The sequence below is a fragment of the Lithobates pipiens genome, unplaced genomic scaffold (assembly GCF_037356315.1).
Source record: "Lithobates pipiens isolate NorthernLeopardFrog02 unplaced genomic scaffold, aLitPip1_a1.2 Scaffold_30, whole genome shotgun sequence".
NCBI lineage: Eukaryota > Metazoa > Chordata > Amphibia > Anura > Ranidae > Lithobates > Lithobates pipiens.
The window spans coordinates 48,845,768-48,872,194 of record NW_027507791.1 but is presented as its reverse complement, the minus strand read 5'-3'; the positions used below and the strand labels follow the sequence as shown (position 1 = coordinate 48,872,194).

Here is a 26,427-nt window from a genome sequence, read left to right as displayed (position 1 = left end):
GACATTGGGTCCACCGGACCCGCTGATTGGCTCCCGCTGTGTCCAGTCACAGCAGGATCAGGTCGGCGGTGGCTTGCCACAGACCCAGGAGGGCAGGATGACGTACCTGTATGTGATTCTGTGCACCGGAGCCACCGCCCCGCAGTAAATGTGCTTGGGGTCAGTGTTCCTGATCACCACCACAACAGGTATGGTGTATGGTGATGCTGCACTGCTGTGGCAACAATATGTAAAAAATAAATAAAATGTAAATAAAATGTAAAAAAATTTATTTAATTTCTTCATTTTCCAAAAAAAATTGTGGCAAAAAATGACAACTTCAAAAAACCCACCATGCCTCTTACTAAATACCTTGGACTGGCTACTTTCCGAAAAAGGGGCCATTTGGAGGGTATTTTTTTAGTATATTTTTGTACTGTCCAGGCATTTTAGGGCCTCGAGAAATAAGACAGGCAGTCAATACATCAGAATTTTCAAATATATAAACCATAGTTTGTAGATTCTATCATTTTCACATGGACTAAATAATAATCAGTGATTTGGGTTCTTTTTTAACATTTTTTTTACCAAAGAAATGTAGCAGAATACATTTTGGCCTAAATTTATGATGAATAAAATTTATGAATAAATTTATGAAGAAAACATTTATGAAGAATAAAAAAAATTATTTGCAAAATTTTATAGCAGAAACATGTTTTTCTTCAAAAACGTAGGGCTTTTTTGTTTATTTAGCAAAAAAAAAAAAAACACAGTGGTGATTAAATACCACCAAAATAAAGCTCTATCTGTCTAAAAAAAAAAAAAAAATGAAAAAAATGTCATATGGGTACAGGGGTTGCATGAATGAGTAATTGTCATTCAAAGCGCTGAAATCTGAAAATTGGCCTCGGCAGGAAGGGGGTGAAAGTGTCCAGGATTTAAGTGGATAAAAAAGAAAACCGCACATATAGACTTCAATGGTCCCACAAAATACATAGCAGACCCCTAAATGTCTGCTATGTATTTTGGGGTCCTTTAGAGGGGTCTGTGTGCTTTTTTTTTTTTTTTTTTTTAAAGATCTCTGGGGTCATCAGTGGTTTCAAGGGGTAGAAGCACCCACTGCTGCCTTAGCAACCATTGACAGTGGGAAGCTGTCATTTATATAAGGGGTGGAAATACCACTTCTATATATGATGCTCTGCTCTGGCTGAATGGGCAAAAGATTGGGCATTTGGGCAAAATTTGAAACAAATGCCCGAACAGCCAAAGGTTTTTCTGAAACAAAAGCAGAATCCTCCGTCCAGCAGATATCAAGGACACTGAAGTCGGTAAGACATCAGAGAATGGATCGGTAGAAGCTCCTTATGCATCCTTCCTCCTTCCACATATCAACACTGCACCTGAGGCACATGCTCCTTCTGCCCCCCTCCCATCCTGGGCTGACCCTGGGTATAAGTTAATTACTTTTTTTTTGTTTGTTTTTTCAGATCCCTTCTAGAAGTTGAGAGTACACGAATTTACTCACCGACAGCAGATTATAAATTGTCTTCACCTTTCAGCGGTAAGTATCTTTATGTTGTTACTATTTCTCAATAGGTACTTACTGTATAGACACATCAACTTACGTTAGCTGGTAAAAAAAAAAAAAAAAAGCAAATTTGCTGATGTCTCTATTTGCTTAGATCAGGGGTATCCAAACTTTTTAAACAAAGGGTCAGTTTACTATCTTTCCGGCTTTAGGGGGGACCAGACTGTGGCCACCGAGTAGAAAATGTCCCGGCATCACTGGGAGTAAACACTGCCCCATCCTTGGTTTTACCAGGAGGAACAGTGCCCCATGGTTGGTATCAATGTATCAATGGGAGGAATAGTGCACAATTAATGGTGGTAGTGGAAGGAATGGTGCCTCATCATTGGTGTCAGTTGGAGGAATAGTGTCCCAAGGGCCAAGTAGAGGCAAACCAAGGGCCGCAGTTTAGAGATCCCTGTCTTAGACCTGATTCACACCAATGCATTTTTTAGATTTGCACTTCAGTCCATTTAACATGGTTTCCTACGGAAATTGCAGAATGCACTAAAAATGCGTAGGTGTGAATCAGGCCTTAGATCATGCTTTCTCAACCTTTTTAACATTGATGAACCCCTGAAATAACTTTCTGGCCCCAAGGAACCCCTGATAACAATTGCTATATCTACAGCTCATGGCACATTAGCATGATGTTCGGTGGAAAGAATTCTCCTTACATTGGTGGTCATTGTAAAGACTGTCCCTTACATTGGTGATCAGTGTAAAAAATGTCCCTTACATTGGTGATCAGTGGAAAGAAGGGTCCTTACATTGGTGGCCAGTGAGAAGAATGTTCCTTACATTGGTGATCAGTGAGAAGAATGTCCCTTACATTGGTGATCAGTGGAAAGAAGGGTCCTTACATTGGTGATCAGTGGAAAGAATGTTCCTTACATTGGTGATCAGTGGGAAGAATGTTCCTTACATTGGTGATCAGTGAGAAGAATGTTCCTTACATTGGTGATCAGTGAGAAGAATGTTCCTTACATTGGTGGTCAGTGAGAAGAATGTTCCTAACATTGGTGATCAGTGGGAAGAATGTTCCTTACATTGGTGATCAGTGAGAAGAATGTTCCTTACATTGGTGATCAGTGGGAAGAATGTTCCTTACATTGGTGATCAGTGAGAAGAATGTTCCTTACATTGGTGATCAGTGGAAAGAATGTTCCTTACATTGGTGATCAGTGGGAAGAATGTTCCTTACATTGGTGATCAGTGAGAAGAATGTTCCTTACATTGGTGATCAGTGAGAAGAATGTTCCTTACATTGGTGGTCAGTGAGAAGAATGTTCCTTACATTGGTGATCAGTGAGAAGAATGTTCCTTACATTGGTGATCAGTGGGAAGAATGTTCCTTACATTGGTGATCAGTGAGAAGAATGTTCCTTACATTGGTGATCAGTGGGAAGAATGTTCCTTACATTGGTGATCAGTGAGAAGAATGTTCCTTACATTGGTGATCAGTGGGAAGAATGTTCCTTACATTGGTGATCAGTGGGAAGAATGTTCCTTACATTGGTGATCAGTGAGAAGAATGTTCCTTACATTGGTGATCAGTGGGAAGAATGTTCCTTACATTGGTGATCAGTGGGTAGAATGTTCCTTACATTGGTGGTCAGTGAGAAGAATGTTCCTTACATTGGTGATCAGTGGGAAGAATGTTCCTTACATTGGTGATCAGTGAGAAGAATGTTCCTTACATTGGTGATCAGTGAGAAGAATGTCCCTTACATTGGTGATCAGTGGGAAGAATGTCCCTTACATTGGTGGCCAGTGAGGAGACTGTCCCTTACTGAGCAACTGAGTAAGGAAACTCCTCACAGGGATAGTGAGAATCCCTCATAATGGGCACAGCAGGTATACAGACCTGGGAACTCAGCAAGGGGTTGGTGGGAACCCCCCCATAATGGTCACAGCAGATGTACAGACCCAGAAATTCTGTACAGGGATGGTGGGAACTCCTCATAATGGGCACAGCAGATGTACAGACCCAGAAATCCAGCATAGGGATGGTGGGAACTCCTCATAATGGGCACAGCAGATGTACAGACCCAGTAAATCAGCACAGAGATGGTAGGAACCCCTCATAATGGGCACAGCAGATGTACAGACCCGGGAAATCAGCACAGAGATGGTAGGAACCCCTCATAATGGGCACAGCAGATGTACAGACCTGAAAACTCAGCACAAGGATGGTGGGAACCCCTCATAATGGGCACAGAAGATGTACAGACCTGGCACCTTTGCACAGGGATGATGTACAGACCTGGCAACTTTGCACAGGGATGGTGAGGACCCCTTATAATGGGCACAGCAGGAGTGCAGACTCCAGAACTCAGCACAGAGATGGTGGGAACTCCTCATAATGGGCACAGCAGGTGTACAAATCCAGGAATCCATCACAGGAATGAGAGGAACCTCTCATAATGGATGCAGTAGGTGTACAGATCCCAGAACCGAGCACAGAAGTCTGACCAATTGAGGATTATAAGAGACTATAATGTGGTTTTACTTTCCAGCATCTATCAAACATTGAAATACCAGTTTTAGGTGGCTTGATCCTTGTAGGATATAATGAGAAATGTTTGAAGAAACCCTGTACATGGAGGGGGGGGGGGGTTGGGGGGGTAAATCCTTCCCTCTTCTCATTGAGGAACGTAACCAAGCTAAGCCATAGACGATGCAAATTTCTTTCCTGCAACCATGAGTTGTAGGAAAGAAATTTGCACTATTTCCCCCCATCTACACAGACAGTGCTGACCGTCCCTCCTGCCGAAACATTTTCTGGGGAGGGGAGCTGGGAGAAGCCACCCCCACCAGGAGACGCAAGTGAATCCAGCAGGCTGGTTTTACCCATGTTGATCGATCAATCAACTGGGTGACTTCATCCTGCAATACACGGTTCGATTCTTGGCCTTTTCCTGCTGAACCGACCGATATTCGAACCTTCTATGGCCCCTTTCTATTCTTATTGATTCCATGAAATAAAAAAATAAAACACATTAGCAAGTCCTGGTGCAGTTGAGGATGGTTAAATGCATTGTTGTTTATTCTTATGGATACACTGACCAGGCTGTGCCCACCATTAGACATCTTTTTTATTTAATCTACTCATCCTCAGTTGGTCTTCTTTTTATACCCTAATGACCGTATTGCAAAAAATATATTCAAAGTGTGTTAGGCAATCAATATGAATAACTTTCATTCATGGCATTCAGTATATTTCATTATTCCTAAAATAGCCTTCGGGGGTTTAAGTGATGTTTAATAAAAACGTACATAGTGACAGATCATGTAAATGTTTCCTATAGTTACACCAGCATCGTGAAATCACAGAATGGTTTCCATAGCAAAGTATTTTCCTGATGACTTTCTTGCTTGGTCTTTCATTGAAGTATAACAGTTGGTTCAACATCATAAAACACCTAATAGATAAGGCACCACATCCCAGAGAATTGAAACATGAATCAAAAGCAAGAGAGGGAATTAGGGATTTTAACGGTGCAAATAGTGACTAGATAGTAAACATTATTGAATAGAATACAGAATTATAATACAAATATTTATTAAATTCAAAGTTAAAATCATTAACAATTATGCTTGAAATATAAAAACACAGGACAATACAGTGTAGTGGTTGTTCTCATTAAACACACATAATTCCCGACATGTTTCGCAGTAGGTTGCTTCTTCAGGGGATGTGTGAATATTTCAAAGAAATCTAAATCAAAATACAAAATACAAAATAATATAGTAACAAAATAATTACAAAAGTGTGTCGAAAATCGATAAGTACATGTGCAGGCTTGAGAAAAAAAACTATTATTTTGTATTTTGATTTAGATTTCTTTGAAATATTCACACATCCCCTGAAGAAGCAACCTACTGCGAAACATGTCGGGATTATGTGTGTTTAATGAGAACAACCACTACACTGTATTGTCCTGTGTTTTTATATTTCAAGCATAATTGTTAATGATTTTAACTTTGAATTGAATAAATATTTGTATTATAATTCTGTATTCTATTCAATAATGTTTACTATCTAGTCCCTATTTGCACCGTTAAAATCCCTAATTCCCTCTCTTGCTTTTGATTCATGTTTCATTGAAGTATGTTGAAAGGTCCTCTTTTTTTTTTTCTTTTTCTTCTCATTCTTTTGACATAAGAGAGAGGTTAGAACCTCTGTCACCCCACCGTCTTGAAGTAAATAATTAAATTTTCAGAAAAACCTTTTTGGAAACACTTTGAATTCTAATAGAAATAACTGGAAAAGTCAATCTCATACAAAAGCTGATTTGACTGCTAGCATATAGATCCCTATTAGTTCCAAGAGTTCTACCAAAATGCTTTCAGGTTTCAACTAAACACGTGAGTTTTGTTTCATTACGATTCGATATGCGGCCAAAAATTAGATTTTCTGAGATTCGGATGTATACGAATCTCCAAATGTACACAGTAACGAATGTCAATGAATCCGAAATAAAGCTATAACTAAATAAATGAAGACATTTATTTAATTCGGATGACATTACGTGATGCAATAGTAGTTCAAGCCCACAGGGAAATGACTTCAACTTTCAAATTTGTTTGATAATTCGGATTCGGATAAGGAATGGATCCAAATTTTGTTCCTTTTTTAAATTTCGGATGCACATGACAATATTGATCCAATCAGCTCATGCCATTTCTCTTGGTAGGTTCAACAAGCATCCAAAAATAAAGAATCCTTCCAAATATTTTCGATATACAATATGAATAACAAATCCACCTGGAATATCGAAACCGAATTTTTTTTTTTTTAATCCACCCGAGTCAACAAATAAATTAAAAAAATGCCAGATAAAAAACAAATTCCAAAAACGAATCGGTTCAACATAATGAATATGACTAAACTAAATTCTTTAATTAACGAATGCATCTGAAATGTTAAAAAAAATTCTGGTATGCACATGTCTAGTTTCAATATGGTAACATGCTATACTTTTTATGTTCAATTGTTACGTAAAACTCATGAACTTCTTTGTCTTATTCTAGACTTTGTGTTGGAGAAGACCCCTCTTCGAAAAAGACAGGCTGAAAGCATGAAGACACCAGTGGCCAAGGACTACAGACTAATCTCTACCAAAAGGCAGAGTGCGGAAAAAAGTGAACAGTGGTCGTACACGCCAAACCGCCACCTGAATGTAAAAAGTACCTCTTTTTCAAGTAAGCCGAGTCCTGTAACCAAAGAGTTTCAGAAAGTCAGCTCTGTCCTTCAATCTCAGAGTCTAAACTATACCAAAGCATCCACAAAGAAAGCGGCAACACCAATACCCTCAGTAAAAATTGAGAGGCGTCTTCCAACTGAAGACGTCTTCAAGAAGAGTAAAGTGGAAACGATCTCTCACTCGTATTCTCAAGGTTCATCGAAAGCCATTACGGACAAAACTGTGAGGTCAGAAACAAAAGACCAGCCTTTAACAAGGACTTTGTACAGTAAAAATGAGGCAGAATTATCAATAACTGAAGCTGTTGAAAATGGATTTTTATTGCCAGACGAAAAGGAAATTATAGCTGCTCAAATAAAAACTGATCATTTGGAGTCTTCCTTGAAAGCTGTAAAAGATCATCATACCATTGTCCTTGATACTGCAATGGAAAATCAGCAAGGTTCTCTGAAAGCTGATATCAATGTCAAAGACCTTCAATTGAATGATGAAGCTCAAGGAAAGGAAGACCTAAATGTTCAACAAATAGAATTCAACCTTCCAACTCCAGCCTTTGAAAATGTAGAACCAGACCTGGTTGTTGAAAAACAAGAGGTTGTGCAATCACTAGAGTACCAAAATATAGAGACATTAATTAAGGAAGGTGTTAAGGACCACCTAATGGTACAGGCTATTTCAGAACCTTATACATCAGGTTCAAAGGCTGACTTATTGGCTGCAACGCCAACACATGAACAAGAAAACAGTACGACTCTCGTTTCAGCTGAAAGAGAGGAACCAAAAGTGCCTTCTTCTGATGTTGTGTCTGAATTTGAACCTTTGACTCAACAGGAACAAGATTTTATATGCCAAATATCATTTGACCTTGAACATGCTATAAGCCTTTCAAGCAAACTTCAAGCTGACCAAAAACCTGAACCTGAGCCAGATAACTCCAGTTTAGAAAAGCTGGAGACTGAAAGCAAAATTCAGGCAGAAGAAGCTATAGTAGATCAGCAGATCATAAGTACCCTAAAGGAAAACAATACTCAGCTATTTAATGAGAAACTCATTGAGTATAAAGGCCAAGAAAAGGAAGATAAAAAACTGCAGGAGGACTTTGACTTAACACTTGCGCAATCTAAAAGTCCTCTTGAAGAAAGTAAAGACTCTACAAACATAGTAGAACAGCTAAGTGATATCAAACAAGAAATTTGTTATTCTGAAGAAGAAATAAAGAAGAGCGTTATGGAGGAAAGTTCTCAAGAACATGAGCCAGAGCAATCCAGTGAATTTGTCAAATTAGTTGAGGACGCCAACCAAATACCCAAAGACTCCGAGAACAACCAGGAATTAAACCAGGAAGAGCAAACGAGTTTGGAACTGCATCGTTTAGAACAAAAAAATGAAATTTATACTGTACGAAAAACTCAGATCTGTGTTACAGAACAAATAACTGAACAGTTCATTGTTGATAATAATGAAGTTGATGTACAGTTGGACGCTACACAGGTAGAGAATATATATTTATCTGAAACTGGACTAAAGGAAATTCAAAAAGAACTGGAAAGTCTGGAGATTGGTGAAAAAGCGCAAGAGATTCTAGATATACTTGGCACACAGATAGGTGCTAAAGAAAGAGAAGTAACCAAGTTGGAGTCAGGAGAAGCTACAATTCAGTTAAGTGATGTTACAGAGGACAATGTCCCATTATTTGAGAATGTGGCTGAAAGTCAGCATGTTAAACAGGAAAAACAGAAATTATCTGAACCAAAAGATTCTGAACAGGATCAAAGCGATCTAGGACAGGCACTGGACATTCAGCTGTCGGAGGAAAATCAAAATCTTCCCGATGACCGTGCCACTGAAGATGTTGCACAACTCTTAAATGATATTGATGATGATGGTCAATCAGTGGATAAGAGCCAAGAGCAATTTTGTGACATTAAGCAAGATGGTAGCATTGTGTCTGAAACAGAACCAGTGGACAGTTTTCAGTCTTTCCAAGAAGAAGAAAAAGACATTGAAATGATTCAGACTGAACAAGACAATACGTTACGTCTTGATCAAGACAGTTTACCATCAGAGAGTAAAGATGAGGCAATAGAGGAACCACAATCTGCCCACCAAACTTCACTGTCATTTGATAGTGCTGGAAATGATGTGGATGCTGTTGTAGAGGAGTATGCTGTAAATCAGTTCTGTGAATTGAAACAGGATTCTGCACAGACATTTGCCAAAACAGAAGACTCCATACCAGATGAGCTAAAAAGTCTTGAGCCACCAGTGGCTGAAGAAGATATGCCCAAAGAAATGGATGGTACCATAATTGTACAGAAAGAGATTGTTGAACAACCATTTGAGGAAGAACCTGAACCTTTCATTAAGCAAGATATTGTAGAGGAACCTATAATAACAAACACCATACAAGAAAACCAACAAGAAGAACACAAGTCAGAGGAAATTTTAACGGAATCTGATAAAACAGAAGAGGATATTCTTCTTAATGTATCAGAACAAGCCAATCAAGAGTTAGTAGATTCAGTAGCTTGTGCTGTGTTAAGAGAAGAGGTGGAGCTGGACAGCCCTGTATTGGCTGATGTAGTCCAGAAACCAGAACCTAGTTATGAACTCATCAGTGATGCAGAGAGCAAAATACCTGCCAGCCAAGAATCCAAGGGTCCTACTGTTGACCAAGAGCCAGAACTCGACCATGAGTCCCTCTGTGACACAAAGTCTGAAATTCAATTTCAAAAGGAAACTGCTGATGAACATAGCAACAAAGATACACAAGAAGAAACAAGTCTTGATAATTATGAAGACATTTCCAAAAAAACAGACACCACTGAGAATAAGGGGGAGGGTAAAGATTCCAGGGATCCTGAAGGTTGGCAAGAATTAGAACTTAACCAACATCAAGTTATTTTGCAACAGGAGAGCTTGGGAGAATATTCTAGCCAAGATAGCAAAGAAAAATGTCAAGATGTTTTGGAAACTGTTTTCAGAACAACTGCACAGGATACCTTGGCAGAAAATGAGGACAGTAAAGATTCCATGAATCTCGAAGCTGACCAAAAATCAGAACTTGACCAAGAACCTCTTTCTGATATACAGCCAGAAATTGTCCTCCAACAGGAAGATGTAGATGAAGATTCCAGCAAAGGCCCAAAAGAAGAAACAAGCCAAGATAATTTAGAAATGACAAAACAGGACACCACGGAGGAAAATGAAAAGGACAGTAAAGATTTCAAGGATTCTGAGGCTAATCAAGGGCAAGACCTTGTCGAAGAGTCCCTCTTTGGTGAGGAGTCACAATTTAGTCTTGAGCAGAAAAATGAAGAAATAAGTAAGGAGACTGATGAAGCAATTTCAGAAACAGCAGAACAGGTTACCACTGTAGACAGTCAGGTGGAGACCAAACGTTTTGTGAGTCATGAAGCTGACCAAGAGGCAGCGATTGTCCAAGAGGATGTCTCTGATGGTAAAATTGTGTTTCAACAAGAAGGCGTAGAAAAACATACCAGTGGAGATACCAACGAAATTTTAAGTGAAGTCGATTGTGAATCTGTTTCTGAAACAGTAGAGAGTACAGAGGCTACAATCACCGATCAACAGGAAAGTGTATTTGATTTTGACAAAGAAACAGAGGAGGAAATTATTGAGGAGAGCAGCAAAATAGTTTCAACAATAGTAGATCATGTATTTTCTGAGAAGAACGGAGAAGTCGAACAATTAGAAAAAGCTGAATCTGCAGTAGTATGCACAGAACAACAAAGTCAAACAACAGAAATCAAGACAGAAGTACAGAAATCAAGCACAGAAAGTGATGTTGAACCACTCAGCCAAGAATCCCGAGTTCCTGAACTTGACCAAAAACCAGAACTTGACCAAGAACCTCTGTCTGATATACAGCCAGAAATTGCCCTCCAACGAGAAGATGCAGATGAATATTCCAGTAAAGGCCCAGAGGAACAAACAAGCCACGACAATTTTGAAAAAGTCACCAAAATTACAAAACAGGACTCTGCAGAGGAAGATGAGAAGGACAGTAAGGAGTCCAAGGATTCTGAGGTTAATCAAGGTCAAGACCTTGTCGAAGAACCCCTCTTTGGTTCAGAGTCACAATTTACTCTTGAGCAAAAAAATGAAACAATATGTTTCAGTGAAGCTCCAGAGGAAGAAATAAGTAAAGTGACTGTAGAAACAATTTTAAAAACAGCAGAACAGGACACCTCTGTAGAGAATCAGGAGGAAAGTAAAGCTTTTGTGAGCCTTGAAGCTGACCAAGAGGCAGTGCTTGTCCAAGAGGTTATCTCTGATGTTAAAAGCTCTTATCAACAAGAACGCGTAGAAAAACATACCAGTGAAGATACAGAAGAAAATATAAATCAAGTCAGTTGTGAAGTGGTTTCTGAAACTGTAGAGAAGGACACCACTGAAGAGAATGAAGAAGACATTCAAGATTCCAAGAAACCAGAAGCTGACCGAGAACCAGAACCTGACCATGACTCTATCTCCAGTACAGAGGCCAAGATCATCGATCAACAGGAAATTGTTTCTGATTTTGACAAAGAAACAGAGGAAATTATTGAGAAGTGTAGTGAAGTAGTTTCAACAATGGCAGAAAATATATTTTTTGAGAAGAAAGAAGTTGAACTATTAGGGGAAACAGAATCTGCAGTAGTATGCACAGAACAAGAAAGTCACACACCAGAAATCAAGAAAGAAAAAAGCATTAGTGGGACTGAAAACACTGAAAGTGAAGCTCATTTAGGTGATGTTGAGCTACTTGGCCAAGAATCCCAAGATCAAAAATCAGAACTTGACCAAGAAATTGTCCTCCAACATGAAGATGCAGGTGAATATTCTAGTAAAGACCCAGAAGAACAAACAAGCCAAGACAATTTTGAAAAAGTCACTGAATTGACAAAACATGACGCCACTGAGGAAGATGAGCAGGACAGTAGGGATTCCAAGGGTTCTGACTCTAATCAAGGGCAAGACCTTGTCATAGAGCCCCTCTTGGATTCAGAGTCACAACTTACTGTTGAGCAGAAAAATGAAGAAGTATATTTCAGTGAAGCTACAGAGGAAGATATAAGTAAAGAGAACGATGAAGCAATTTCAGAAACAGCAGAACAAGATACCACTGCAGAAGGTCAGGAGGAAAGTAAAGAATTTGTGAGTTCTGAAGCTGACCAAGAGATGGTGCTTGTCCAAGAGGACATCTCTGATGTTAAAATCTCCTATCAACAGAAAAGTGTAGGAGAACATACCAGTGAAGGTACAGAAGAAAAGATAAGTGAAGTCACTTGTGAAACTGTTTCTGAAACAGTAGAGAAAGATATCTCTGAAGAGAATAAAGAAGAAAGTAAAGATTCCCAAAAAACAGAAGCTGACAAAGAGCCAGAGCCGATCCAGGAGTCTCTCTCCACTGCAGAGGTTAAAATTACCCATCAACAGGAAAGTGTATTAGATTTTGACAAAGAAACAGAGGAGGAAATTATTGAGGAGAGCAGCGAAATTGTATCAACAATAGTAGAAAATGTATTTTCTGAGAAGAAAGAAGTTGAACAATTAGAGGAAACAGAGTCTGCACTAGTAGGCACAGAACAACAAAGTCAAGCACCAGAAATCAAGACAGAAAAATGCATTAGTGGGACTGAAAATACTGAAAGTGATGGTCACTTAAGTGATGTTGAACTACTCAGGCAAGAATCCCAGGATCCTGAACCTGACCAAAAACCAGAAATTGGCCAAGAACCTATCTCCGATATACAACAAGAAATTGTCTTCCAACAGGAAGATGCAGGTGAATATTCCAGCAAAGGCCCAGAAGAACAAACAAGCCAAGACAATTCTGAAAAAGTCACCAAAATTTCAAAACAGGACACCACTGAGGAAGATGAGGACAGTAAGGATTCAAAGGATTCTGAGGCTAATCAAGGGCAAGGCCTTGTCAAAGAATCCCTCTTTGATTTGGCGTCACAAAATGAAGAAGTGTGTGTCAGTAAAGCTACAGAGCAAGATATAAGTAACGAGACTGAAGAAGCAATTTCAGAAACAGCAGAACAAGAAACCACTACAGAGAGTCAGGTGGAAAGTACAGATTTTGTGAGCCTTGAAGCTGACCAAGAGATAGTGCTTGTCCAAGAGGATGTCTCTGATATTAAAGTTTCCTTTCAACAGGAAAACATAGAAAAACTTGCTCGTGAAGTTACAGAAGAAATTCTAAGTGAATTAAATTGTGAAGCTGTCTCTGATCCAGTAGAGAAGCACACCTCTGAACAGAATGAAGAAAACAGTAAAGATTCCCAAAAAACAGAAGCTGACCAAGAGCTAGAACTTGACCATGAGTCTATCTGCAATGCAGAGGCTAAAACCACAGAACAACAGGAAAGTGTATTTGATTTTGACAAAGGAACAGAAGAGGAAATTATTGAGGAGAGCAGTAAGATAGTTTCAACAATAGTAGAAAATGTATTTTCTGAGAAGAATGAAGAAGTCGAACAATTCGAAAAAGCTGAATCTGCAGTAGTATGCACAGAACAAAAAAGTGAAGCACCGGAAATCAAGATGGAAAAAGCCATTGGTGGGACTGAAAATACCGAAACTCACTTAAATGATGTTGAACCACTTAGCCAGGAATCCCTAGATCCTAAACTTGACCAAAAAACAGAACTTGACCAAAAATCTCTTTCTGATATACAGCTAGAAATTGCCCTTCAACAGGAAGATGCAGATGAATATTCCTCTAAAAGCCCAGAAGAACAAACAAGCCAAGACAATGCAGAAAAGGTCACTGAAATGACAAAACAGGACACCGTGGATGAAGATGAGCAGGACAGTAAAGATTCCAAAGTTTCTGAGGTTAATCAAGGGCAAGACCTTATTGAAGAGCCCCTCTTTGATTCAGAGTCACAATTTACTTTAGAGCAGAAAAGTGAAGAAGTATGTTTCAGTGAAGCTCCAAAGGAAGAAAAAAGTAACGAGACTGATGAAACAATTTCAGAAAAACAGGATACCACCGTGGACAACCAGGAGGAAAGTAAAGAGTTTGTGGGGCTTGAAGCTGACCAAGAGGCAGTGCTCATCCAAGAGGATGTCTCTGATGTTAAAATCTCCTATCAACAGAAAAGTGTAGGAGAACATACCAGTGAAGGTACAGAAGAAAAGATAAGTGAAGTCAATGTTTCTGAAACAGTAGCAAAAGATACCTCTGAAGAGCACGAAGAAGATTCCAGAAAATTGGAAGCTGAGAAAGAGCCAGAACTTGACCCAGAGACTCTTTTCAGTGCAGAGGCTAAAATCACGCATCAGCAGGAAAGTTTATTCGATTTGGACACAGTTGAAAAAATGAGTGAGGAAAGTAGCGAAGTAATTTCAACAATGGTAGAAAACGTATTTTCTGAAAAGAAAGAAGTCGAAAAATTTATGGAAACAGAATCTGCAGTAGAAAGCAAAGAACATGAAAGTCACATACCAGAAGTTGAGACAGAAAACTTCATCAGTGGGACTGAACTCACTAAAAGTGATGTTGAACCACTCAGCCAAGAATCCCAAGATCCTGAACCTGACCGAAACCCAGAACTTGACCAAGAACCTATCTCTGAAATACAACAAAACATTGCACTCCAACAGGAAGATGCAGGAGAATACTCCAGCAAAGGCTCAGAAGAACAAACACGCCAAGAGAATTTAGAAATAGTCACTGAAATGATAAAACAGGACACCGCGGAAGAACATGAGCAGGTCAGTAAAGATTCCAGAGATTCTGAGGCCAATGAAGGGCAAGACCTTGTAAAAGAGCCCCACTTTGATTCTGAGTCACAATTTACTGTTGAGCAGAAAAATGAAGAAGTATATTTCAGTGAAGCTACAGAACAAAAAATAAGTCAAGAAACTGATGGAGTCATTTCAAAAACAGCAGAACAGGTAACCGATGTAAAGATTCAAGAGGACAGTACCGATTCCAGGGATTCCGAGGTTGAACGAGGACAAGAACTTCTCAAAGAGGTCCTCCCTAATACACAGCAAATTGAAGAAACATATTCTAGCAACTTGACAGCTGAAGCCATAAGTCAAGAGACAGATGAAGTGGTTTCAAAAACAGCAGAACAGGAGGACACCTTTAGGGAAAATGAAGAGGACCAGCAATTAGCCAATAAGGAATATGATGCCGAAGGAGATAAAGACACAACTATTCATCAAGTACAAGAAAGTAAGTTGCCAGAAATTGGAAAAGATTATCAAATTAGTGGATTTGATAATACAGAGGAGAGAACTCAAGACTATGAACCAGTCAGCAAGGAATTGAAGGATCACAAAGTTGACCAGGAGCTGGAATATGATGCTGAGTCTCAAAAAGATTTAGAAGTAAAAGTTAACTTTCAGTTTGAATGTGAACATGAAACGCATGACCAAACATGTAATGTAAAAGAGATAAATCAAGATATTAAAGAAGTAAGAGTGATTCAGCTCGAGCAAGATGAATTCACGCTGATAAGTGCTGAGCGTGAAAATCAATGTTCAGGAAGCAAATTAGAAGAAAGTGTTAGTAAAAATATCAATGATCCAGAAGATACCATCCAAGAAACAGTTGACTCCAACACTTGTCCTTTGCTGAGCACTGAGGTGAAACCAGATAGTACAGTTAATATTTATAAGCAGGAAACTGAACTAGACTCTGATCAATTCTCTGAAGCTAAAGCTACCTCTCAGCAGGAAATTGAAGAGACATATGAAGTGGCTTCCACAGCTGAATACTGTAGCATATCAAAGGAGAATGAAGAGGTTGTTTCATCCCAAACTGAACCAGAAGATGACCAAAATATTCAATTTTCCCTGATCACCATTCAAAACAATCTTCGATTCACAAGTGAAAATAATGCCGAGGTCCAGCCTGAAAAACAGGAGTGTGAGCTATCTATAGATGGTGCAAAACCAAGTGGAGATCTGGTTATTGATGATAAGAGATCTGAAAGTACGGATGTGCCAAATGATGACATTGCGCATGATAGCTTAAACAGGGAGGAAGGCATTTCAGAAGAAAAAAACTTTACAGAAAACAAACAAGAAACAGAAATCACAGAGAAAAGGGAAGAGGCTATTGTAAGTGAACCTTCATGCCAAGACTCAACATTTGCTCCAGAACTTATTAACCAGATTCAAGAGAACCAAGCAAAAGATCTGGAATCTGAAGCTAATGATCAAAGAGAGGAAAAGCCTACTGCTTCTGAGACAGAAAGTGAAACTATCTTTGTAGAACAAAGCATAGAACAGAAACTATATGCTGAGAACCCTACTGTGACACCAGATTTTGAAGGACTCACAGAAGAGCAGAGCAAAATTGAAGATGTGCAAACATATAGCAATCTCGATGATGAGCTCTCCAAATCCGATGAATCCTTGGACTCACAAGATATTTCAATTTATTCTCAGAAAAGTGAAGACTTTGAAATTAGCAAAGACTATCAACTAGAGCAAACCCTTCCAGACTCAACACCATTGCCTAATCTTGATGAGTTTGAGGACTTAGTAGATGATAAAGAAACCATCACGTTGGAAGAAACTCAGAACGTTGTAGAATCCTGCTTTTTTCCTGAACCAAAAGCAGAAGAATTAGATGATAATTTGGAGTTACAATCATCACAAATACTCACAGAGCTTGAAGAACCTAAACAAATAGGCGAGTCTTTGAAATCACAAGAAATCTTAATTTCCTCACAAAAGAGTGATAATTTTGAGACGAGTGATAAACACCAGTTAGAGAAGACACTGCCTAGCACAACACCATTATCTAACCTCACCGATGGATCTGAAAATTTGGCAGAAGAGCAGGTGATCTTAGAACCAGAACCACCACAAACTGATGATGGTAAAGATTTTCAGAAAGACGATATTGAACAAAGTGGAACAAAGGAAACTGAAAGTGTATCTGAAACCACAGAATTCATTTCTACAGCAGAGCATGCTGAGTCAGAATTAGTAACTCCTCTAACTAATGATGTCATTCAAGAGGAATCCACTAACACGAATTCAGAACAAAATATCCTTTTTTCTGGAGATGATAGTGATTCCCTAGAGAACTCATTCAACTCACAAGAAGATGTCTCAATTTCCTCACAAAAGAGTGTAATTTTTGAGACAAGTAATGAAGACCAGTTAGAGAAGACACTGCCTGGCACAACACCATTATCTAACCTCACCGATGGATCCAAAATTTTGGCAGAAGAGGAGGTGATCTTAGAACCAGAACAACCACAAACTGATGATGGTAAAGAGTTTCAGAAAGAGGATACTGAACAAAGTGGACCAAAGGAAACTGAAAGTGTATCTGAAACCACAGAATTAATTTCTGCAGCAGAGGACGCTGAGTCAGAATTAGTAACTCCTCTAAATAATGACGTCATTCAGGAGGAATCCACCTATACACATCCAGAACAAAATGTCCTTTTTTCTGGAGATGATAGTGACAAAGAAGAAAAATATATAAAAGAAGATCAGTCTGAGTTGGCAACAAAAGAATTTACTCTTGGTCCTTCAACTGAATTTGATGTTGACAATACCAAAATCATAACTGACCAGAACAGAGACTCTACACAAGCTCAAAGTGATGAAAGTAACGAAGGACGAAAAAGTGAGCTTTTCAAGGCAACAAATGATGAATCCCTTGATGGTGAAAAATCTGAATTTGAAGCGCAAGATAAAGAAACTTTAGAGTATACTCAAGATGATACAGAAGTAATTGCAATAGCTACAGAAACAAGTGTCATCTTGGAAAGGGACACATCCATATCCTCAGATGAATCCTCACCAAATGTTACAGCTATTGGCCAGGAGACTGAGCCGGAAGATAATAAAATTGTCACTGAGGAAACTCCTCCTGACGCTAAAGTGAAAGAGGAAATTGCAAAGGTTGTGTTAGAGGAAGTGGAAGAAACACGCGAAGATGAAGCATTCTTGACAACCAAAACAGGTCAAGAAGCCAGTTGTCCCGAACACATAGAATTCCATGCCTCCGATGAAGAGAAAGACACCACGGGTGAAATCAGTGACTCTTCATTTGATTCTAACAGTGGCAATGAGAAAGAAATCACAGAGGAACAACATTATTCACCAACAGAAAATAGTATTCATGTTAAAACAGTAAATGGACTGCATGGGAATACTATTGTGCAAGCCACGCTTGACTTAGAAGACTATATGGTCAATGGACATTCTACCGGTGAACAAAGCAAAATAGTCATTTCTGAAAGGAAGACCATTGTAAAAGTTGAAGAGGATATTATAAATACCCATACTCAGGATATTATAGAAGAGTCTGTTCTCAAATTTGCAACCTCAGAAGGAAAGAGTGAGGGCCTCTTCCAATCTTTACTCGAAAAATCAGAGCTTAAAGAAGGTACCCGGCTTGATGAATCTTCTGAAATAAAGAGCACAATCCATACGGTTGTTGAGTATGTGGACTCTGCTACTGATGAAGGTGTTTATACCAAGAAAACTTTAGAACCTTACGTTAGTGATAGTGATTTTACCACCCAGCCTTCCTTAGTCACTGAAGATCTTGTCGTAGACAAAGGCACAAACCAGCAAACTGTTAAGACACACCAAGAAAAAGAAGATGCTTGGTCGTCTGACGAGTAAATTAGACTATGTTTTTCTGTTTTTGCGAGAAAACATAAACTTTATTTATTTCTTGGTCACGACAACCATTAGTGACTTTGCCCAATTCTTGGAGAAAGAAAAACCAGTTGGTGCAAATCATATGGAATATTCCAACATTCTTCCAAAACCTGTGCTGGTAAAGTTATGTGGACACAAAGGAGGGCTGGAATCTTTCAAGAGATCCATACTGCCAAATGGGTGCAAAATTGAGAGGCCATCAACAAATCCACAATTTTTTTTTACGAATAAGATCAGTCAAGGAGATAACTAAGCAATGTATCTCCTGGATATGTGGGGTGGCAAGTGTGCGTGTTTTCTTTTTTTATTTTGGTAATCTTTTGTGTGGGTCCAGTGGGCACAAACTTCAAAGAACATTCAGAAATACTCCAGATTTTCATTGAACTCAAGTTACCTCTCTCTATGTATCCTGCCAATGATTTACTAAGTAATTGCTTTTTTTTTTTCTATTCGGACTGTTTTATTAAGTGTCTTGCACGGTGCATTGCCTCTATTATGTATGAGCAGCACATATTTGCATGTGATTATTCTTCTGTGCTTCGAATTTCAAGTTCAAGCTATTTGCGTTTTATTGATATTCGTTTGAATTTATAAGGATAAGGAAAAGTGCACTGTGATATTGTCAGAGTAAGCTCTAATATCTTGTTGCTAACTGTTTCAAAAAGTTTTATGTATGCATGGAGTAGTCATCTTGTCCTTCATGATTGTTGGCCATGGTTCATTACCGTTGGTTTCCAATGGTCCATGTCCAATGTCAGTGCTTGCTATAGCGACCAGATGACCGGCAACACGGTATGCTTTCGACATATATGTTTTATGTATGCGTGGTGCCATCATCTTGTCCTTCATGCATGTTGGCCATGGTTCATTACTGTTGATTTTCAATGGTCCATGCCCAATATCCGTGCTTACTATAATGACCAGATGACCGGCATCCCAATGTGCTTTGACAAATAAGTTTAACGTATGTGTGGTGCCGTCATCTTGTCCTTCATAATTGCTGGCCATGGTCATTACCATTGGTGTTCAATGGTCCATGCCCAATGTCTGTGCTTGCCATAGTGGTCTAACGACTGGCAACTCAGTATGCTTTAACAAACCAAGGCCTAGCATTTCAGATATCTTTCTTATAGTAGATAGGGTATAAAAATATGTACCAAAAATGCCTTGCCAATGGTTCCTAATGAGTTTTATAGCCAGCGTGACTACTGCTAGACCCTAAAAAAAAATTCTGCTATCCTTCAACCTATTCTACAAATGCTTACGTTGAAACGCTATCTCTGTTGTATTTTTAAGGAATGGTAATGGTTTTGGAATGGAATGGAATGGCAGTGGTAATGGCAATAACTTTTGTATTTTAAGTGGCTATATATATAGCTGCTTTAACTATCCATTGCCCAATTGGTCAAATGTTTGGTTTTTGAAAAATAGGTGTATAAACATATCAAAAGAATAAAACAAAATGCTTAAAATTTTTTATTGAACAGACCAATGGGAGAAAATCATTGATAGAGTTTGAATACACTTTACGTGCTAATTCTTAGGTGCAGAAACCCATAGCGACCAATCAGAATTCATTCTTATAAAGCCGTAAATTCTGATTGGCTGCTGAAAATGAATGCATTTAAGAATTAATACTTATAACTGAAACTCTTTATTAAATAATGCCACTTACCTTGGCTTAAGCTAATGGAAGCTTTTATCTGATTAGTTTATATTAGTTTATCACATGCTGTATTGTAGTAGTAGAGTTTCTTTACCTACGTTTGGACCTTTGTTTTTTTACAAAACCCTGCTCTTGCTTTGAACTGTCGAATGACTACTAATATGAATTCGACTGATCATTAAAGAGCATGGTTTCATGGAAGAGGTCTCATGGACTCATGGTAGAGGCAGCCATTTTTTACTCTGAGTCCATATATTTTCTATATCCCAATGACCTTCATTAGATCTGGCTTATATCTGTGTGTAGTCACCAAGTGTCCCTATTTTTGCAGATTGTCCTATTCCCCCACCCCATGGCCCAAGAAATGCACTAATAGGCAGTCAGTTGCACACAGCAGGCTACCCATAAAGCACACAGGAACATTCAGGAATGTGCCCATCCAACCTTTCCAAGAGTGGTGGAAACCATGTCAGGTGAAGGTCTACTACATGTGCTCAGAAAATGGCTGCCTCCATTATGACCTATGGATTGTCCTACCAGGCAGTAAATTGCACACAGGCTGCCATCAGCAGCCTGTCAATTAATTGCACAGGAACATTCAGGAAAGTGCCCACCCAGCCTTTCCAAGGGTGGTAGAAATCATTTCAGGTGAAGGTCTCCTAGGCAATACATGGGCTGTAAAATTGGCTGCCTCTGCTATAACTAGACTAGATTCAAGATTTTTAGTACCCAATGTTGTATAATGCTGTAGATAGCGTTTTTGTAGTACGTTCCAAAGGCGTACACCAATGATGTGCCTAGCGGTGTCTGGGAGCCTTTTACCGACACTGCGCCCACTAAATACGTGAATGTGCTCCATCCAATTAGCTTTGTACGTCTGCCAAAAGTTCAGACAATGTATACATCGAGCTAAAAGAGATCCCATCAGGGTGTAAATATGGGAGCGCCCATTGATGACATGTTTTTTAAAGGTGCGGGTTCCATCTCCTTTGTTGCTCATCTCCTAGCTGGCGAGTCACTGATCCAAAATGAACATGCGCGCATCAAGTGCTGGCATGCTGGATAGGATGGCGATGCAAGGGTGAGGATGGAGATGACAGCACCCTGGAGCCTGTACCCGGAAACAGAAGGCAGCAATGAGGGATTCCATTTTTCTGTCCTGACTGCTTCCTTATACAAGAATTGTATAACTGTGCCTTCATATGACGACTTAATAAATCGGACAATATTTTATCATCTTCTGTTGTTTGAGTCTATTGCTTTTCTGACCGTTTGATGTTTGACTGCTGATAGAGTTCTCTTATGGCAGAAAAAAGAGACAGAAGGGAGAAAGAGAGCCACGTGAGATGAGCTTATCACTGTGCTGCTTCCTCTTTTACTATCCAGTTTCAGGAAGACCTGGGCTCGAAGGGAGTGGGTTGAATGATGTTGACCATTAGGGACATAGAAAAAGTACTACGGGGAAATCTCTGGATTGACGGTGCATATTGGGGGGGGGGGGGGGGGGCTATTCATTTTTGGCTTTTTATTGGATGGAGTTCTGATTTAAGTATTAACGTACAACACTAGTCAAAACATTATTTTTCTAGTTTTGAATGGCTCGGGGAAGGGTTACAATCTCTGTCAAGTTTTTATTGCCATCTGTGTCCACATTTGGGGATCTAAATTCACTATTCTTGGGGTCCATTGGTCTTGGGGGTGATTGGTCTTGGTGATCATTGCTCCTGGTGATCATTGCTCCTGGTGATCATTGGTCTTGGGGATCATTGGTCCTGGGGATCATAGGTCATCAGAATCATTGGTTTTTGTGATCATTGATCTTGGTGATCATTGGTCCTGGGGATCATTGGTCTTGGAGATCATTGGTCATCAGAATCATTGGTCTTGGGGATCTTTGGCCCTGGGGATCATTCTTGGTGATCATTGATCTTGTAGATCATTGGTCCTGGGGATCATAGCTTTTGGGGTCCTTGGTCCTGGGAATTATTGGTTATGGGAATAATTGGTCTTTGGGATCATTGATCTTGCAGATCATTGGTCTTTGGGATCATTGGTCCTGGGAATCATAGGTCTTGGGGGTTATTGGTCTTGGAAGATCATTTGTCATGGGAATCATTGGTCTTGGAGATCATTGGTCATGAGAATTATTGGTCATGGGAATTATTGGTGTTGGGGGTTATTGGTCTTGGAAGATCATTGGTCATGGGAATCATTGGTCCTGGGGATCATAGGTCATGAGAATTATTGTTTTTTGTGATCATTGATCTTGGTGATCATTGGTCCTGGGGATCATTGGTCTTGGAGATCATTGGTCATCAGAATCATTGGTCTTGGGGATCTTTGGCCCTGGGGATCATTCTTGGTGATCATTGATCTTGTAGATCATTGGTCCTGGGGATCATAGCTTTTGGGGTCATTGGTCCTGGGAATTATTGGTTATGGGAATAATTGGTCTTTCTGATCATTGACCTTGCAGATCATTTGTCCTGGGAATCATAGGTCTTGGGGGTTATTGGTCTTGGAAGATAATTTGTCATGGGAATCATTGGTCTTGGAGATCATTGGTCATGAGAATTATTGGTTATGGGAATCATTGGTCTTTGGGATCATTGATCTTGCAGATCATTGGTCTTTGGGATCATTGTTCATGGGAATTATTGGTCTTTTGGGTTATTGGTCTTGGAAGATCATTGGTCATGGGAATAATTGGTCTTGGAGATCATTGGTCATGGGAATCATTGGTCTTTGGGGTCATTGATCTTGGTGATCATTGGTCCTGGGGATCATTGGTCCTGGGGATCATTGGTCATGGGAATCATTGGTCATGGGAATCATTGGTCATGGGAATCATTGGTCATGGGAATCATTGGTCTTGGGTTCCATTTGTCTTGGGTAATTGATCTTTAGTCATGGGAATGATTGGTCTTGGGGTCCATTGGTCTTAAATGTCATTGGTCCTGGGGTTCATTCGTCTTGGAGATTATTGATCATGGAAATCATTGGTTTTGGGACATTGGTCTTGGGGATCATAAGTCTTGGGGGTCATTGGTTCTGGAGATAATTGCTCTGTGAGATCATTGGTCATGGGAATCATTGACTTAGGGGTCCATTGGTCCTGGGGATCATTGGTCTTGGGAGATAATTGATCTTGTGGTCCATTGGTTTTAGGGATTACTGGTCCTAGGAATCATTGGTCATGGGAATCATTGGTCTTGGGGCGTCATTGGTCTTGGGGACCAGAGAGAAAGTGAGAGAGGAATCCAAAATCCGGTTACAGCATGTGGAGTAAGGGGGAGATATTCTGATAGGCACACCTGTTGGAGAGACTTCCTCTCACTTCCTGTTGTGTCTTTTGGGAAAGGAAATGCAACAAAATCTTGATGGGGCTGAAGACAGTAATAAAAAAACAAAAAAAAAACTGAAAGTGGCTCTAACCCTTCCTCATTCCAAAAACTAAAAAAATATTTGGCTGATGTTACAGGATTTTACTAAACACTACACTACTAAATCACTACCTGTGATATGACTCCATCATTGCTTTTGGACAAGAGCACCCTTATCTGAGCATAAAACACATGTTATGGGGTGTCTTTGTGGTCCTAACTGCTGGGGTTCATTTGCAAAAGTTTGAAGACATCTCAACCAGGAAGAAAAAGGTATTTCCTCTTGATTCCTGTTTTGGCTATGGAACAGGAAGTGAAGGGAAATCTTCCAATAGGGGACACTTCTTCTGGTGACAACCAGGGATTCCTTCACTTCGGAGGGATTTTATCTCACTTCCTGTTTTTTTTTTACAGAAAGTGATAGGAAATCTCCCCCCAATGAGACACAGATAGTAAAAATAAATGACTGGGGTTATTACCTTCCCTTACTTTATCCAAAATGGAAGGAGAGAAGTTTTCTCTTTAGTACTACTTCTGGGATTTTTCTCCACATAGATTTACTTAAAATGCTCAACAAAGTTGCTTGAAGCTTGCTGAAATCTTTACAAATCCTCTACAAATGTATGCTGTACACCGAGCCAGCCTGGAAGGCTTCTACTGAAGGTTAGACCACCTCCTCTATTAGGCCTCATTCACACCTCAGCATTTTGCAGCTTGAAGCCCGAAGCTCCAAAACGCCAGAGGAGAAAAATTTCAAATCATTCCCTATGGAGTCGGTTCACATCTCCACTACAAGTCGCCTGAAGTCAAACGCCTGGAGCCCCAAAAAAGTTCTGGGGTGGTTTTTGTAGCTCGAATTGGGCAGATATGCACATTTTTTTTTACGCGTTTCTATTCCCATAGAAATGTATGTAAATATGCGATTTGCGAGATTTTGTGCGCATTCGTGTGTTTTGTCATGAGTTTTTGTGCAATTTTCTGCTCAAATGCAAAAATGTTTAAGAAAAAATAGTAATAATATATGAATAAATAAATGTAAAATAAATACACAAATAACTAAAAATCATCATAAATTAATAAATAACATACATCAATAATATGTCATGTCAAATAAATAAATAATAATTAATCCCTAACCTTAAAAATAAATAAATAAATATAAATATATCTATCTATCTATCTATCTATCTATCTATCTATCTATCTATCTATCTATCTATATATATATCTATATATATCTATATGGATACACAAAACTCAATCCGCCTACTTAGTGTATCATCACTGCGCTATCATTCCCCACCCTTTTTAGGTTAGGAGTTAATTATTATTTATTTATTTGATGTGACATATTATTGGTGTATTTTATTTATTTATTATTTATTTATGATGATTTTTAATTGTTTGTGCATTTATTTTACATTTATTTACTCATATATTATTACAATTTTTTTTTTTTTTACATTTTTTGCATTTGCGCAAAAAATTTTACAAAAACGCACGACAAAATCTCACAAATTGCTTATAATAAATGTAAAATAAATACGCAAAAAAACTAAAAATCATCATAAATAATAAATAAATAAAACACATCAATAATATGTCATATCAAATAAATAAATAATAATTAGCCCCAAACCTAAAAAAAAATAATAAAAAATAATATATATATATATATATATATATATATATATATATATATATATATATTTATATTAACTGCGGCAGCTGGCCGGGAAGGGGTTAATATATATATTGGCTCCCCTGAGCGAGCCGTCATAGTGGTTCGTCGGCTCTTTCGAAAAGCTTTATCAGGTGCGCGCAACCCGCTGGAGGCGCACGCCGATCCCGCAGCGTGTCCCCAGAGGCGATGCGGATGCCTGGCGGGCGCGATCGCTCGTGACAGAGCGAGAATCGGGATCTGGAGGAGGAGACAGATTGTGTGTTCCTACTAAGTAGGAACACTGATCAGTCTCCTCCCCTAGGCAGTCCTCTCCCTCCCACAGTTAGAACACACCCAGGGAACACAGTTAACCACTTGATCGCCCCCTAGTGTTAGTCCCTTTCCTGCCAATGACATTTATACAGTAATCAGTGGCTATTTTTTAGCTCTGAGCACTGTATAGATGTCACTGGTCCCAAAAAAGTGACAAAAGTGTCCAATCTGTCCGCCATAATGTCGCAGTCACCATAAAAATCGCTGATCGCTGCCATTACTAGTAAAAAAAAAAATGCCATAAATCTATCCCCTATTTTATAGACGCTATAAATTTTGCACAAACCAATCAATATACGCTTATTGCGATTCTTTTTTTTATCAAAAATATGTAGAAGAATACATATCGGCCTAAACTGAGAAAGAAATTAGTTTTTTTATATTTTTTTTTGGGGGGGGGGGATATTTATTATAGCAAAAAGTACAAAATTTTGTGTTTTCTTTTTCAAAATTGTTGCTCTTTTTTTGTTTGTAACGCAAAAAATAAAAACCGCAGAGGTGATCAAATACCCCCCAAAAGAAAGCTCTACTTGTTGGCGAAAAAAGGACGCCAAATAAAAGCTGGTCATTGTAAGCTGCCAGTGTTGAGCGGTTTGTCCCATTCCTGCAAACTGATACTGCTGGAGAGCTTGTGCTTTTGAAAAACAACAGACTTGCTGGCTGGATCACCGGCTGAAAATAGAAGAAACAAAACCTTAATAAGAAAAAAAAAAAAACGAATGCGGCCGTTACCTCTAAGAATTGGTAAACCGCAATATAATAAATGTTTGCTTTAAGGTTTTATCTCCTTATGTGTTCGCCTCCTGAGCAGCTGTAAACCGACTGTCACCCGTGGTCTGATAGGCGATTCACCACCTATCACTTTTCGGAGGGCAGCAGAGTCTGCCGCCAGTGTGGAAGAGGTGTAAGGGCTCTCATTCACAATTGCGGTGCCCCCTGAAGAACAATCTGCATTCCGATCG

The 26,427-nt window shown here is 39.1% G+C and overlaps 1 protein-coding gene across 1 annotated transcript in view; it reads left to right on the top strand.

Annotated features, from left to right (window-relative positions):
* Nucleotides 1–21,324, top strand: part of NES (nestin) — a 70,459-nt gene extending 49,135 nt beyond the window's left edge. Inside the window, exons 3-4 of the mRNA XM_077464193.1 lie at nt 1,467–1,540; nt 6,584–21,324. Of these exons, the coding sequence (XP_077320319.1) occupies nt 1,467–1,540; nt 6,584–18,381 (11,872 nt within the window). The 3' untranslated portion in view covers nt 18,382–21,324. The remainder of the gene's footprint in view (nt 1–1,466; nt 1,541–6,583) is intronic.
* The last annotated feature ends 5,103 nt before the right edge of the window (nt 21,325–26,427 follow it).